Source organism: Linepithema humile, chromosome 7 (genome assembly GCF_040581485.1).
Source record: "Linepithema humile isolate Giens D197 chromosome 7, Lhum_UNIL_v1.0, whole genome shotgun sequence".
Taxonomy (NCBI): domain Eukaryota; kingdom Metazoa; phylum Arthropoda; class Insecta; order Hymenoptera; family Formicidae; genus Linepithema; species Linepithema humile.
Window position 1 is genome coordinate 19,062,525 of NC_090134.1, and position 15,584 is coordinate 19,078,108.

General features: G+C 40.4%; 2 protein-coding genes across 9 annotated transcripts in view; one reads left to right on the forward strand and one right to left on the reverse strand.

Moving 5' to 3' along the window:
- The window catches only part of LOC105670036 (zwei Ig domain protein zig-8), a 265,129-nt gene that overhangs the window by 61,947 nt on the left and 187,598 nt on the right, over positions 1-15,584 (forward strand). The gene's annotated exons all lie outside the window — the stretch shown is intronic.
- Positions 2,937-15,584, reverse strand: part of LOC105670037 (zwei Ig domain protein zig-8-like) — a 235,366-nt gene continuing 222,718 nt past the window's right edge. For 6 of the 7 annotated variants that reach the window (XM_012363333.2, XM_067358636.1, XM_067358637.1 and 3 more), the window contains 3 exons: positions 11,876-12,003; positions 9,949-10,117; positions 2,937-9,229 (listed from right to left, as the gene is read on the reverse strand). In XM_012363333.2, the coding sequence (XP_012218756.2) occupies positions 9,138-9,229; positions 9,949-10,117; positions 11,876-12,003 (389 nt within the window). In that variant the 3' untranslated portion in view covers positions 2,937-9,137. The remainder of the gene's footprint in view (positions 9,230-9,948; positions 10,118-11,875; positions 12,004-15,584) is intronic. The other variant, XM_067358633.1, reaches the window with a different exon arrangement.

Sequence of the window (15,584 nt, forward strand, 5' to 3'; positions counted from 1 at the left end):
GTTGCTTTATTAGATTCTATAAGAGAGAAAAATCCCGCTGTAACAAATTGACAGTTTATTATACACGATACACGATATACCGGTCATAAATCGATTTTTCATTATTTTGATCTTTGATTTTGCGACGTCTCGGCAAAAGCGTCGTGGATTTTGCCATAAGCGATGTCTGTGCGCAAATGAAATACACTTTGTGAAGTGCGAATGACACGTAACCTTTGGCTAAACACCGTGAAAAGAGATCAGCGATGCGAGTGTAAAGGTACGGACAGCCGTGCCCTGGAGTTTTTTAGGATCCCCGGCGTGCGGGATGGGGCGTTATAGTAGGGCTCACCCGCAAATGCGATTAGCCGCGTCGGAAAGGAGCTTTAATGAAAGTTACTCGCGCTCGTTCTCTCGCAGCGGCCCCCGATACTTGCGTGAATTTAATCTGCGCCGGAACGTCTGATGAGTTCCCACCGGAAGTGGCTCGACGAGGCGAGAAAAGGTACGCGAAGATGAGATATCGAGCAGCGTATAATTCACGGAACGCTTGAAGAAGCGTCCGGGCGTCGATACTCGAAAGGGCAAAGTCACTCCGTAGAGTAAAATCCGGCTCGAGGGTGAAATGAATACACGCGCGGGACAAATGGATGGATAAAGGCGAGGCACATTGCTGGAATGAAGATAAGTCGGATATGCGCTGTATCTTCGCGAAGGTCCGATGTCACGTGTATAACGCTATTCTATGGGTTTTTCCCTCAACAAAGCATCTTTCGATCTTTCTTTATATAGAATGGATCGCGACTATTTCAGGAGCGAATAATTTTCTGAAGAAAATGTTTTTTCTCTGGCGGAAAGAGACAACAAAACAGATAGACGGATGAAGAATGTATTATCGTTTTTTTCGGCTTTTTCCGAATAAAGTTAGGTTTGAAAACAAATATTGGGGAAATAAATTGCGTTATAACATGAAAATATATTTAATAATAGGTGATGTTTACAGTTAGTACAGGTTAGAGAAGCGTGTATTCATAAAAGCAATTATAAAGAAAATTGATATGAACGACAAATATATGTATATAAATGATTTATTATTGCTCATGCAAAAATATTCTATGTTATAATAAGTTGTTCACATTTTAATTGCTTTGCCGTGCGTGCGCGTTTGATAATTTATTCGGAAGTGTGGTAAAAACGAATGCACGTTGATATTAATGAATATTTCAATTTAATTTTTCTTTCAATTCGCCCGTCGCGCAGCGTCGCTCGCGCGACAGTGAAAACCGACAGCCGAGATTTTATTGTTAATCCGCGGGCACGTGTGCACGCGTGTAATGCGGGGTTTATTTTTATATGCTATCAAAACCACTCTCCTCCTTTCTCCATATCTTTCATGCATTTAATTTTTACGTTCTTTACTCACCGAGAACGCGCTTGTATACCATTAAATCACACGCGTCGCGACCACTTTTCATTCTACGCGTGTTCACGGCGAGGAGAAAAAAGAAAATTGCATTACCATTACATGGAAAATAAGATGCAACGGAAGGAAGACCAGCGCTGCAGTATCCATCAACAAACGGCGGAACAAGTAGGTCGTGACTGCGGAAAAGAAAGGAAGAAAGACTAACGAAGAAGCGTGATGCATCGTCGTTCCTATGAGACTGCGTCTTTTCTACGACTGCAGTACGATGGTTCAAAGTTAAGTGGATTACGGAGAAGACATCAGGCTTGATGACCATTTCTGCGCAACGTATCAAGAATGAGATTCTTCCAACTGAAGGACGGTAGGGACAAATATAACAGGATGAAATATTCCATACGAATGACGATATTTATTACCACCGACCTTCCGGTGGAGATTAGTCGTTCATTTTTCTTCCTTCATCGACGACAGCTGTTCGAATAAAAAGTCTTCCGTTGTTACTGTCGCGAGAACGCGTAATGACGCTTTCCGAAGGCAAGGAGCACAACGGGAAGTCGTTCCCTGAAGGGTCATCCAGCGAGCAGATTTATCTCGCTGCGTTAAGAGAATGCCGTCTAGCTCTTCCGTTCCGACGGAATCGTCGATTAGTGCAATCCTTTCTTCTCAGCACTCGCTGACGGCGCAGTAATTAAACCACGTTCAGATCGCCGCGGGCGTCACCGAAGATTCGGCGCTAGGATACTGGTTAATGTACAGCTTGTAATGGGTATTTAATGTATCCTCTTGAGGTCTCGGCTAGTTGAAACAAGTCCCGGTGTTGTGCGCGCCGCTGTTGCTGTTAATATTAATTTAATGTTAATTTAATACCGTCCAAGCTTCGACAGGTTGCGCCGGATATTTGTTTCCGTTGACAACTTGCTGGCTAATCGCCACAACGCCGCGACCGCAATTCACCACGGTTGCAAATCTACTTTAACGGAGATGTATTATTGATGTTTCATGCTGCGTACAAAGTGACATTTTCTTTATGATTAGCGAAAGTATTTCTTTATCTAATTATAATCATAAAAAAAAGTAAAAAAATTTACTTTTTGTATGTTTTACCGTTAATTTGTATTACTTTAAAACAGAATTATTCGAGTCTTTTATTCTTCAACGCTAAAATAGAAAAAAAAGGAATACTCGAGAATGATACGATTGAGACCTATTTCACCGTAATTAAGCATTAATCGAAGCTTGCTCGGAAACCGTGTTTAAAGCTTTCACCGCGCTTGATCGCTACAACATAGTGTGTCTTGTGAGAAAATAAATAACGTAGAGTACCGCAACGGCTCCTCGCAAGAGCCATATAAAATTAAACGTCTTAACGAACGGCGGCGCAGTTCGTCCGCTCCCTCTTTCTTCCCTCTTCCGCCTTACTCTTGTTTCTCGGCAGTATATTTTCACTCGGAATCTTACGAGGCTCGTGATAAATGCGAATCGTAAAACGGCAAGAGCAGATCTGGAGACGTAATTAAGAAACGAGGAACAGTTTTGGCGTAAGAAGAGCATGGCGTGGCACATAAATCTGCTTTTCAAATTAAATTCAGCTTTACAAATCCACCGTGTCCGACGGTAAAAGTTACTCCGTGAAACGACGAACGTAAGGCAAGCCCTTTCTCTATGCTAATCACACTTCAGAGTGTTTTTCGTGTCGCCGACGAGAGTATGAAATATGTAATTTTAGTCAGGATTATCATAATTTATTTCGCATAAATCCATATTATTCAACTTTGACACGCGCTGTCGAAACCTCCACAAGTACGTAAAGCGGGATATAAGATTTCGAAAAAAGGAAGAAAAAGAAAAGAAAAATGTAGGTCGTTTCCGTGAAAAATATCGTATATATTTCGTGCGAAGTATACGCTTCACTAATTCCGCCATCTCAAAGTCTTGTTAGAAAAAGCCGTGCTTGCTACATTTTCTCCCCGGATCGTTTCTAAGCGACTCTAATGTTTCATCAACCCTGATTGCATCGTCTGAGTATGGCGTCAAAGGACCGTCCATAGTTTTAACAAACTACCATACACGAGTGCTTTCCGTCCGAAAAGTAATTCAACCGCGGTGCCTAATTTCGCAGTTAAATGAAATTTCGTCCGTGTGCTTTGTTCGCGGAGTTTGCGGCGAGATGAAATACTCTGACGCCGTGCACACTGGCGAACGAAGGAAGATTGTTAATACTGATTTCGATGTTCAACGTGTGCCTTAACACACAGTAAGTGTGTGGTATGCTTCGCTAATAATTGCCAAAAGCATCAATCTCATCGATTAAGATTGGTTTCATTATGAAACGCATTGGACCAAACGACAGAGCAGAGATTGAATTATTTAACATATAAGTACTTATCAAAGTCTGTTCATTACCTTCGTTGGTCGGTAAATCGGATTTGATTTTCCATATAAGTAAGTTAGATAATTAAACATAGTTTACATGCGTCCATATTAAGTTACTGCACGACGCGCTTTTCAGTTTTATTAACTTAGTATTTGATATTATAATAATTATTTCATTTTTTTATTAATGTTTTTTAGTGATAAGATAAATACCAAGAAATCTATTTTTAAAAATTACATTTTATTTGCGAAGATTTCTTTTTATTCAATTATTAATTCTTGGATTTACGACAGTCAACAATAGATTCTGACAAAGTACTTTTTATGTCATCTGTTCGATTTTCTAAGAAATAAAAAAAATTTACGAAACTTTTAGCAAAAATACATTTCTATGTTAACACGAAAGGAGGAACGTGTTCCTTCTGTAATTGCTTTAGTGCAATGTTGCTGTATCCACCATACATTTGGTTTAAGGTACATTTTGCTGCACATAGTAGCCGAGGTAAAATGCATAATGAATATGCAAACCGACGGGGTCACTAATTGTTTGTCAACCGCGTTTTGCACATTATTTACATTTATATCGACTTTCCCTTCGGCGTTTGCCTCGGTCTTCGCGGTCCGGATTAGGCGCCGCTGCTAACTCCGAGACAAACATTTGCTTATCATTATCTGCGGATGAGTTCGTCGAAATAACACGAAGTAGAACAACTGAGAGACCTCCGAAACGTTGTTCCGCCGAAAGCTGTTACGCACAGAATGCTCGATGTTGGTGAAACGGGGGCGCAAGTTATCTGCCGCTTTAGATACTAATTGGAGCGGTACAATTTCAACAACCCTCTTCATATCCTGGTTGATGCATTATGGTCTGCTCGCTCGTACGAATACTTATGACAATGCGATATACGTGATTACTTCTAACAATGCCGTACGACGCATACGCGCGCGGCCGTCGCGTAGCTATTGACCGTCGACATCAGTTACGTGTATAGATATAGGAATTTCGACACACATGCCAGCTCGTCCGATGATTGACCTATTGTATTAACCAAGTACTAACTGACGGAATTACCGTGCTGTTTGCACGAGAATCTATGCCAGATTCATATACGTTCCGCTGATGATGCACCGCTAATCGAACCTATGTTAACTCATCGAAACAATCGCGGAAGATCGCATTGCTGTATCGCGGTGGAAAAAAATTATTTGCTATGAAAAGTCTTTCCGGATGGATTCATTAAAAGAAAATATAATTTATGAATTTTATTTTTAATTTTTCACTTTATCGCTAATTCTTTTTTTTTTGTGCTTAATTTTATAACTATTTTATGAACTTTAATATTGGATTATATGCTTCAGTTGATAAAATCAGTGTTATTTAGAAAGAATAAAAAATTATTTAGAATTGGAATATTTCACGGACAAATAGATACGCATCTGTTGATTTTTGTTAATCGGCTGGTATTGATTTTGTATTCGTTGCTTTCATACTCATCGGATCCGATTTGTGAACCGTCGTTGCGATATTCTTATTACTATTGAAATTTAGTTTAATTATAAAAAATGTACATTGCATTGCAGAGATAAAATAAAAAAAAATTGCATTATCCAGCGATCGTGAAATGGAAACGTATGATCACGGTGTCATGTAATAGTCTATCGACTATCGACTTTCCGATTGAATGCGTGCCTATAGCTACTGTACTAATGCATCACCACTGGCAACATCGCGATATGATGCACGCTGGAACTGTCATTAAATTTATTAATTTCTATATAATGAACTGCGCCGCGTATATAATACTCGACAGCGTAATAATTACATTTGCGATGGAAATTATTGCCTGGCAACGGAAAGTTTCCTCCTAACTGCGCTTTATATGCTATATGAAGATAATAATAATGGAAATAATTACACAGCACTGAACTTTACATCGATTATCGAATACTGTGACTGTATTTATGTGTCGCATGAATGTGTGAGGATATTAGAGAAGTGCTTAGAGGTACTTACGCTTTTACTGGCCGCTGATCTTCCGTCATGCTGTTGAGCTTATTTTATGAGAATTATTTTTTTTCTGATTTATGCTTTATTAATAATTTTCGTTGAACGATATATTTTTTCGCTTCAAGTTTTGTTTCAAAATTACTACAATAGAAATCACTACAATAAGAAATCATATGCATTTGCAAGTACAGAGATATACACGTAGAATACAAACCCCTTGTGTTTAAAAAGTCAAAGAGGTGTTGTGGTCCAAGTTGAAGTCGCGACAAGTGAAATTTAACGAGCTGAGTGACCGGCTCGAGTTACAAAGCAGCGAAAAGGAACGCGTGAAAGAATCTTCGCGCCATAAAGGAAGGTAATTAGCGTCCGTTGACTCGAGTATTAATTAAAATTGCTCTCTGAAAACGCGACGTTAGCGGTAACCAAGAGCAAAGAAAGATCGCGGTAATATTACAAAAATTCGCAATTGCCAAGCGGCATGAGAATACACTTAATCAAGAATAGGTAACGTAGGTCGTTTATTCACAATCCGTCATTCGCTATCGAGTCAGCTTTTTTTTCATTCTTTTATTAAATGCGTACAATGGCGAAATAAAATTCTCTGACGCGATCCGCAACGCTAATTCGGCGAAAATGTACAGACTTATGAAAAAGGTTTTGATCGGGGAAAACGCTGAGTAACACTTAATCTATATTTTTGTTCGATATTCAATTTTCCTTGCCTCTTAGGCGCGCACATATATCGGCTTCTATAAAAAACGCATTCCGTGTATGCATCATACGTGAAATCCTCGAAATACAATGAATTTCGGCGTCATTACAAGCTAGGTGAAAGACTGGCACTGAAGTATTCTTACGATTACGCTTCTAACACAGTATATATACAGCAACTATATAGGACCGTTTGTTTGTGCACGCCGGCGCCGATTGTTAACGCCAATTATATCGGCGATCGGACGCGCTCCGATTACATGGTCCCGTTGACAAAAGAAAATTCGGTCACGAACGCTAATGGCGGCTAGGACATCACTGGGGATATCGAAACCATTATAACGTTCTCGTGAATGGTCCTGAAGAAGCGAGGTACACTTCCGGCACAACAATACTGCCAAGCTCAGAGACACAATGCATGCCCCTTTACGGCGATAAAACGAAACAGTCTCGGGATCGTCCCGGCGCATCGTGTTCGAATCCCCAAGAGCTAATGCACTTTCGAACAATGCGTTTTTACTGGCGGACTGTAACGAGGATAAAATCCGCCTCGAAGTCGGGCCATTATAAGTTCGGCGAATAAACCTTGCCTCCCCTCTTTCCGTGGGAACGTTGCACCATCGCGAGCCCGGAAAAAAACCGCGTTATATTTACGTACCTTGCATGAAAGCCATCCTTTCGCCGCGCGCAAATTTCCAAGTTTGAGATTCTATACGTTCCGCAGGCCGTCAGCGCGTCTATCCTTACTTCCGAAGTTGAGCGAGTTTTATCGTCTGATATGTACAAGGCGCGCGTACCGTCTATTTACCGGATCGTTCTCCCTCGTATTTATATTATCCGAGATTTGTTTTCCAATCTTCTAAAGTTACAATGTTTTAACACAATTTCTCGCAGTAACATTCAATATCACAAAATTATGATCAATCTAAAATCTTGATATTATTTTTAATGAATTTTTCAGAAATTTTTAAGGAATATTGAAGCAAATGAACGTAGCAATTCAACCTTTTACATTCTGATATTTACACGAGTAAAAATTTATATAATTTCTTTAAATGTTTATTCTTGTTAAAATAATCCGTATTCACCTATGAAAGTTTTCACATTTTATTGAGCGAAATTTTATCATTAAAGCATTACCTTGATATCCGTAATAGCTTCTTCGTGTGTGTGTTTTGTAATTAATAAAATTCTAGTTTTATAGAAGCCTCCAGTACTCGTTTCACGTGCGCGACAATCAATAAACCAATAACAAGATTACGGAATATGTACTCGAGAGTAGTTGCAGTCGAGACATTGTTGACAGTCGCAACGAGCAGGAGCGATCGCTCGGTCTACCGAGCGCATTTAATAATTGAGTGACTGCAATAACGGATACGCGGCGTTCGTGTTCGAGGCTTTTTAATGGAAACGGTAGACACGGCGGTTAATTTTACTATAAATGAGACTCCTCTGATATATACTGTGCGACAGTGCATGTTTTTTTTCCACTTGATGCTTCCATGAATTCTGCGTATCATCAATACGCAACTCTGCAAGGTTGTTCGTTTAACTCTGAAAATTGTTTTAATTTTTTAGTTCTCAAAGTGTTTAGTTCATCGAACACAATGCGCGTAAATGCTTTCTCCGAAATTTTCTTAATATTAGAAAATATTGTCTTCTCTCAAAGCAAATTCGGTGACAATGCGTTCTTGCCGTTGCATTCTTTGTTTGCGAATATGAGGAATTTCCAGGATTGTTTGTTGAATCATTTTTGAGTCATGTATTATATTAGAACGGTTATCTTCCACCTTTGCGAGAACGCTCTTTCTTCGTAGAATTCTCTTTTATTCTTGAAACGTGAGTAAAGATTCCAGACGGCGAAAACGAAGACTCGCGACTCTTTACCGGAACAGAAAAGACTTCGTACTTGTTTTCGTAGTGGAGCAAGATTTCAGACGTTGTCTTTTTTCGGAAAATGGACAACGACCTTGAAAGTATCGCGAGAGTTCCAATTTCGGCAAGTCTTAATACTTAAAAAGTAGTGCAGACCAACTTTTGTCTATTGATTACAACAGAAGAACCAGTGAATGAGCGATTAAAAATGTTGTAGAGCAATTGAACTTTTTTTCTATAATCAATTATTTTTCTCAATATATATATATTAAATTTAATTTAATTTTGTGCTTAGGTATTTGACTAAATTTTTGTCTATATTTTTCAAAAATATGATTTTATTTTATATTTGATCGCACAGAACTAAATATATATTCACTGGTTGTCATCAGTAATCTATCATTCATCCATATATTTTTTTATATATTAACATTCCTCATTTTTCTTTATATATATTAACATTCTACATTAACATTCGTCTTAGCTCATGTCTTCGAGACGACGGTGTGACAATCGGATTTGTCGTAACTCGGATGCGTCCCAATCAGCCTAACGTTCTAACGACGTAAAACGGGAGAAACGCGACGGAAACTCATGAGATTCCGTTACTTTCGCGAGGCAGCCGCGTCGAATGCGCGTCGCGGCGAATTGAATCCCCGGAGACAAAATCGCGAAACAGAATCACCGCTCGATGGTCTCGCGAGAGTGTAGTTAGACGACCGCGCTTAAGTTCGCGCGCATTCAACCCGGAGTGCAGAGCGTCGGCTAGAATATCATCCAAAGAAGTAGGACGACCGGAAGCAACGTCGCGGCCATTCTGTCGCCGCTGCCGTGATGCATTGCCGCTGGGTGTTCTTCTGAAACAAACGCCACGCTATAATGCCGTTTCGCTCGGGCGGCTCTTAGCAGGTAGTATTTAGAGCGACGACGCCTTCGCGAGCTCGAGGACGAGCTCTCGCTTTGGGCGCCGTTGTCGCCACCCCATTCGATCAGTTGCAAGTTAAGCATTTTCGGTGAGACGTTCCTTTCTGTGCACTCGAAGAAATGGTTTAATACTTTAGAAGATGTTCTCGAATAATTCAATACCGCAATCAAATAATTGATGGTGCAAAGGCTTGCGTTTGAATAATTGACGATTGCAATTGCAAATTATTTATCATAAATGAACTAAATTATGTATCGTGACATATAATATAAATGCTTAGTAGTGTAATTTTTAATGTTGATTGACTATCCACAATATAAAAATCACAAAGAAAAATATTTTTGATTAAACTTTTTTGTACTCACAATATGTTATTGACTACTGAATTATAAATGATATTTCCGTGATAAATTTCATTACTTTTTTCAAAGAACGCGGCTTTACATTGTTGCAAAATATACGATATACGATGAAAAAGATCAGTCATCGCGATTTGTTACTAAACGTCCGAGTGTATTTGCTTGTTCAAAATTACTTATAGGTCTTTTAGCGAGTTTCCTTTGGATTTCAAGAATGTCTCACTCGAGTCTAAACCGTTCAGATGCCTGCACGTAGCTCTCGTCGTAAGCGAAATTGGCATTTTTCCTTTACCATTGACTATGTGGACCCGTACGCTGTTAGGATGAGTGTTATTGGGCGAGCACGTGTAAAGGCCGGAGTCCCTCTCGATCGCCTTCTGAATGAGTAAACGGCTCGAAGTCACGGGTCCCTTTTCCGTTACCAGACTGATGCCACCTCTCGGCGAGTCGAAGTTAATCGCCTGCGAAAGAAAGAGTATAAAAAGCACGTCGAGTTACTTGCCTCTGACGTGACCAGGTACGGATGGTGCCACTCTGCGGGAAAGGAGGGAGGACGAAGTGTCGACGGGACGTGTTCGTTGCAATGACAGAAATCCTCTTTTCCCAGGACTTTTCCTAGACGCGGTAATACTCATTTTCTGACCTCACCGCTAAAATACGTAGTTGTGTCACAAAACCGTAATTATGAAAATATCGAGAACACTGAGACTTACGCAATATGCTTCAAGTATCACATTGTGTTTTAATTTTATCTTAGATATTTAATAGTTACAACAATCGTTAAGCAGTGAGAAAACATTTATTGATTAGAATAATAGAATTTTATTACATAAGGATTAAGAATTTAATTTCGGGAACACGTTATTTTTATTGATTTTTGTTCAAAAATACACTCTATTGTTGCAACAGTTTTATTTTTAAATTTCACCGATTTTATTATGAAGGAAGTAATTGATAATTGATGAATTAATTTGCTACATAAACTATGTATATTATTATTTTATAGGCTTTATAAAATAGTAGAATTCGTTATATCACTGAATTAATTATGTTTAATTAATACATAATTACGGTTACGCTTATTCGATGTAGGGATACATGCGGATATTGATAAAAAAATACTAATAATAATTTTTAAAATAATCGCACAATATTTTATACGAACATCCGAAATAAATATTAATAACTAAGTTGAAATAGTTTAAACAAAAACTATTAGTACAAATAATTCGAGAATTTTAATTAAAATGGCATTACATTTGTCGCGACTTCTTCTTTATTTACTTTGATATTTATCGTTGAAGACAATCGTGATGTAAGCACGAATAATTAGCCAACTCGAAAGTTAATTGCTCGCAGAACACCGAAACAAGAGTCTCGTCTGTCTCTGACGTGACTAGATGAGGTTTAAGGTACTCTGTGGGAAGAGGTAAAAGTGGCGACTGTAGGTGCCTCCCTTGAGTGGCAGAAAGCATTTCGAAACAAGTTTCCCAAAAGTACAACTTAAAACGACGTCTATATAACCGTCGCGGTTATTGCAATTGTATGCGCGTTCAGTGAAATAAGAATGATTGTGGAACTTTTAAACTGAAATGAAACCGACGTGACGATTGCGAGGATATTTGTCTGCTTATTATAATTTACGCGAGTAGTGCAAGATATATATATCAACTTTTGCAATGCGTCTAAATAAATGATTCGTCTCGCGGCGCTGAATAAGAAACTCTATTATTATGAAAATAATTATATCGCCGTGGCGCGATGAGAATAGCTGCTCTACTCCGCGAATAAAACAGGTTGTCGCCGTGAACACGCAAATCCTTTAATTGTGACTCCGTTGCGCGTCGTTCGAGCAGAAATACATCATCTCTCGTTGAGTGCGGAGAAAGCAAGCCGCTGTCGGCCTCTTCTATAAATATCGCGCGCTTTGCAACTCGAAGGAACGAAAGCACGCCACCAACGATAATCGATATACACGCGATACCGATGGAAATACACAGCTGCAGACTTTTTTCAACGATCACGAGAAACATGAAAAATGTTTCTGTTTGTATTGTTGCCCGGGTTGTCGGTCCCGTTCGCTGACCAGAGCGTCAACTTTGAAATTCAGATAGATTTCGGTCGAAGGCGCCTTCGTAACACGAGTTTTGAACGCGGCGTAGTAGACAACTTTTAAGAAGCGACAGAGATGCCATTTGCAGGTGATAAAATATGCTCACTTGGTGATTATGACTCCAAATAATTGTCGATGGCGGCTCAGGCGTGTGTCTCACGTAACACGTTAAGTTTATCGTGCTGTCTTTGTTGATGAACAGATCTGGCCCGCCGGCTATTTCCGTCACGGGTTCTGCAATAAAAAGAGAGGGAGCGTGTATATTTTTAATTTGCAGGCTTTGTTATTTTTTTGAGAAAAAATATATACTTTTGTAAAAACTTTATTTTACTCATAAAACGCTGCAAACGTTTCTTGATTTTATATCAAACACAAATGTTTGCAGTGGAGATGCGTTAATGTTTCCTCTTAAAAATACGAACAGAAATCAACAATTGAATCCCTTTATAATTTTTGCTGTTCCTGGAAGTCCGAGATTGTTTTTTTATCATATCCGCATTCTTTATCTAGCATTATTCCGGACGAGCGTTTCAAAGGAGAGTAAAAAGTTCGGTTTGGCAGAACCGAAATGAAATGCAATAACCACGCGGCGAAGAACGGTCGCCCGGCATTATATCCACATTATTTCGCGGAAAACAGGTTCTCCCGCAGAAAGTACGGATGGAATCAATTCCGGATGACCGGGGGTTTCCATCCGAAAGAATCGCTTTGTATGCGATTCGGGGAGGAATCATTGAACCACGAGAGAGAGATATATTGATCCTTTTGAAGCGTCCCATTCTCGAACCGGTTAGAAATACTCCATACATCGATATCTCCGTCCGCCGCGGCCGTATCTCGAGGCGTTAAGAGCCCGCTTAATTTCCGCGAAGGCAATACCGCGCGATACGGCGGCGTGTCCGGAATTTTTGTCCCGCGCTCGTAAGAATCAATGACCGTGCCGAGAACGTAACGTCGTGCGGAAACGCGTTTTATCCCTCCCCCTTTCCTCCTCGCCCTCCCGCCTGTGTTGCCATTAAATCTTGTTGCTGGAAATACCATTACGGTGAATCTCCGCATCCGCGCCACAGAATCGTTACAGTCCGTCGGCCGAGATTCTCCAAGTTTCTCGGATTCCCATTGGTGGATCTCAATTATCCGACAAACCAGTTTCAAGACTTCCTCCGCCGCTCGCTGACCAACTTGGGTGGTCTGCTGCGGCACAAGACGATCTTCATTTCCTTCCCGGGAATACGAAAAGCGAGGGCAAGTATCGCGGATGACGATCGTTCGCGTGCGGCAACGGCTAATTATCGTTTCACAAGCGAGGTTCGACTTCCTTTCGTCGTTCGCTTGCAGCGCCGACATTTATTCTCATCCCCCGGCGTCGGCGACTGTCTAACTTCTCGATAGAATGAAATATGAGCGGATTAAACGGTTTACGTCGCCAAGAGTTTCTTCTCGTTGTCGTGGCGCGTTATTTTACGTAACAACGTTTCGCGGTACGTGTACCATTCGATGGTTTGTATTGCGCGCAGTTTGTAAGCTTACGAAGCGAGATATCGTTAAACGAAATCGCTCGTACGACATCCATTCCGGAGCTTTGCGCGTTTATCGCAACAAAGATGATTCTTTCCTCTCCGCGTTCGCTCAAGTTGCTTTCTAACTTTCTTAATTTCATCAAAATCTAGGCTATACGTTATATGACGTATTTTTAAGATATGGATTCTCTTCAACATAGATGTTTGGTTTGCTTGTGAAACAAGATTACGCTTTGCATTTTTAGCTTTACAATTAAATAAATGACGATTCTCTGGAGCATATTTTTTTTCGGCATATTACTCGTACAATATTGCCGCCACTTGACAAAGTTGCGGGTCGCAGAGACCGCGGATTCTTCTTACCGCTTGGAAGTCGGAGAGAGCATGAGCGTCGTTAAGATACGACGTTAACGAGAACACAAGAAGTGCTCGTTGTTACTTGCAAGAAAGAACGTTTTTGCGATGCTAACGACATCATGCTGAAATGAAGATCTTACGGTTTCTGGAATTCCCGTTGACGCGCGCTGCTCGATTGTACGACAACCACCTACTAAGCGGGATCCCGCGCATTCGTCAGTGGACACCGCCTCTGATCCGCCTTCTAGAAACGAGAGCGCTTCAATTTCTCCCCGGAGATATGTATGTTCATGGACGACTAAGCGAATACTCCTTGCAAGCATTCTGCCGAAGAGGGACGCATATCGTTCGTTTTACGACGCGCCGAAGGTATCTCGAGAATTCAACGACTCTTTGTGAACAGTGAGCGCCTATTAAGAGAAACGATCAGTTATTTAGTCCGCATTGTCCAGTTGAGCTCTAGCCTCGCCAGGAATTCAGCCGTTGATTTTCATCCTTCGTTGATTATCGCCAGAGAATTTGAACGTAAAAAGAAAAAATAGCGACAATCAATCATTCTCATCGTTATTTTTTAGTTACCGGTTTTTCAAATTCTCAATTGAAGTAAAATCTTGCGAGTGCAATGAATTTTTACAACTCTTGTTTAAGTCTTCTGTTTTTATAAAATTAAATGTCTCAGGAGTCGTTAAATTGTATACAAATACATAATACATAAAAATTTTTAAAGACAAAGTTAATTCGACAATAATTCTTACACTCTATATTTGACATTAACTTATGCTACGTAATTACTTTATGTCTGCAGCATGATTGCCAAAGGATATTCTTCTTCAGCTCCATTTCTCTCATTTGCTCAATTAAGTAAACTGCGGTTTATCAGCGTAAATGTATTCATAAAGCATTATGCATAAAGTATATCTTATATTCGACGTTGAGAGCGTTCTTGAGCTTTAGATGTAAGATCTTAGATCCATTCTCGGCACCTCTTTGCTTTCTACCCGTAAAGTATATACATCGGCGAAATACTCCTAAATTTAGGAAAGATGAAAATTGAATCGGTTGGCTTGCTTTTAACCGGGCTATCGACCCCTCTTCTTTGACTGATTACCGTTGTCTCACCCCTTAGATAGAAGGCCAGTAGAAATAAATCGAGGGCGGACCGCGTACGTGGCCCGACCGCGACTCCGTCCGCAATTGAATCACCACTCCGCCGCTATTGCCGCAAAAAAAAAAAAGACTAACAAGCGGGGGAGATAGTAAATCGACACTCCCTCTGCGAAATACGTTCGGACCGAAGCTTCCTCCCTCCGAACAGAAAATTGCCGGTCATTTGATACTACTATCGTTTCTGTATCGTTACCAGATGGCTTGTTATTCTTTGGTATCGGTTAGAAAAAGACGCCCGTTCACTTTCGCGACCCTGAAATCAAAGTGCGACAAGCTTCAAAGTCGATATACGTTTTCATATCTTAATTCCGTAACTTCGCTCTTACTTAGGTTAGGTTGAACGTGTTGCAGATATTATCGTAACATCGTTTTACATAGATCGCGTCTATCGTTTTACAGACGGACAATATAGTTCACCGTAATCGCTCTATTTCCTTCAATACTAATCTTCCTGGCCGGCGTAAAACACGACCGCTCGATAAATCACGTTGTTGCAACGAGACGACTGCGTTTCAGGAACACGGGCTATTTTTCGTGGCGCCATTCGAGATCGGTGTCCATACGTTCATACTGATCAGGAACATTAACCTGACAGACATACGCAGCTGACAGTATCGGGGATAAGTTAGCGGCGGGACAAGCTCGGTACGCGTGTGTGCAACCGTCGTATGTGTTACTGCCAGCGATGCGAGCGAGAGACAGAGAAGGAGAGAGAGAGAGAGAGAGAGGTAGAGCACGCGAGAGCCGGGTAGTGAACGATCGCAGTAACAC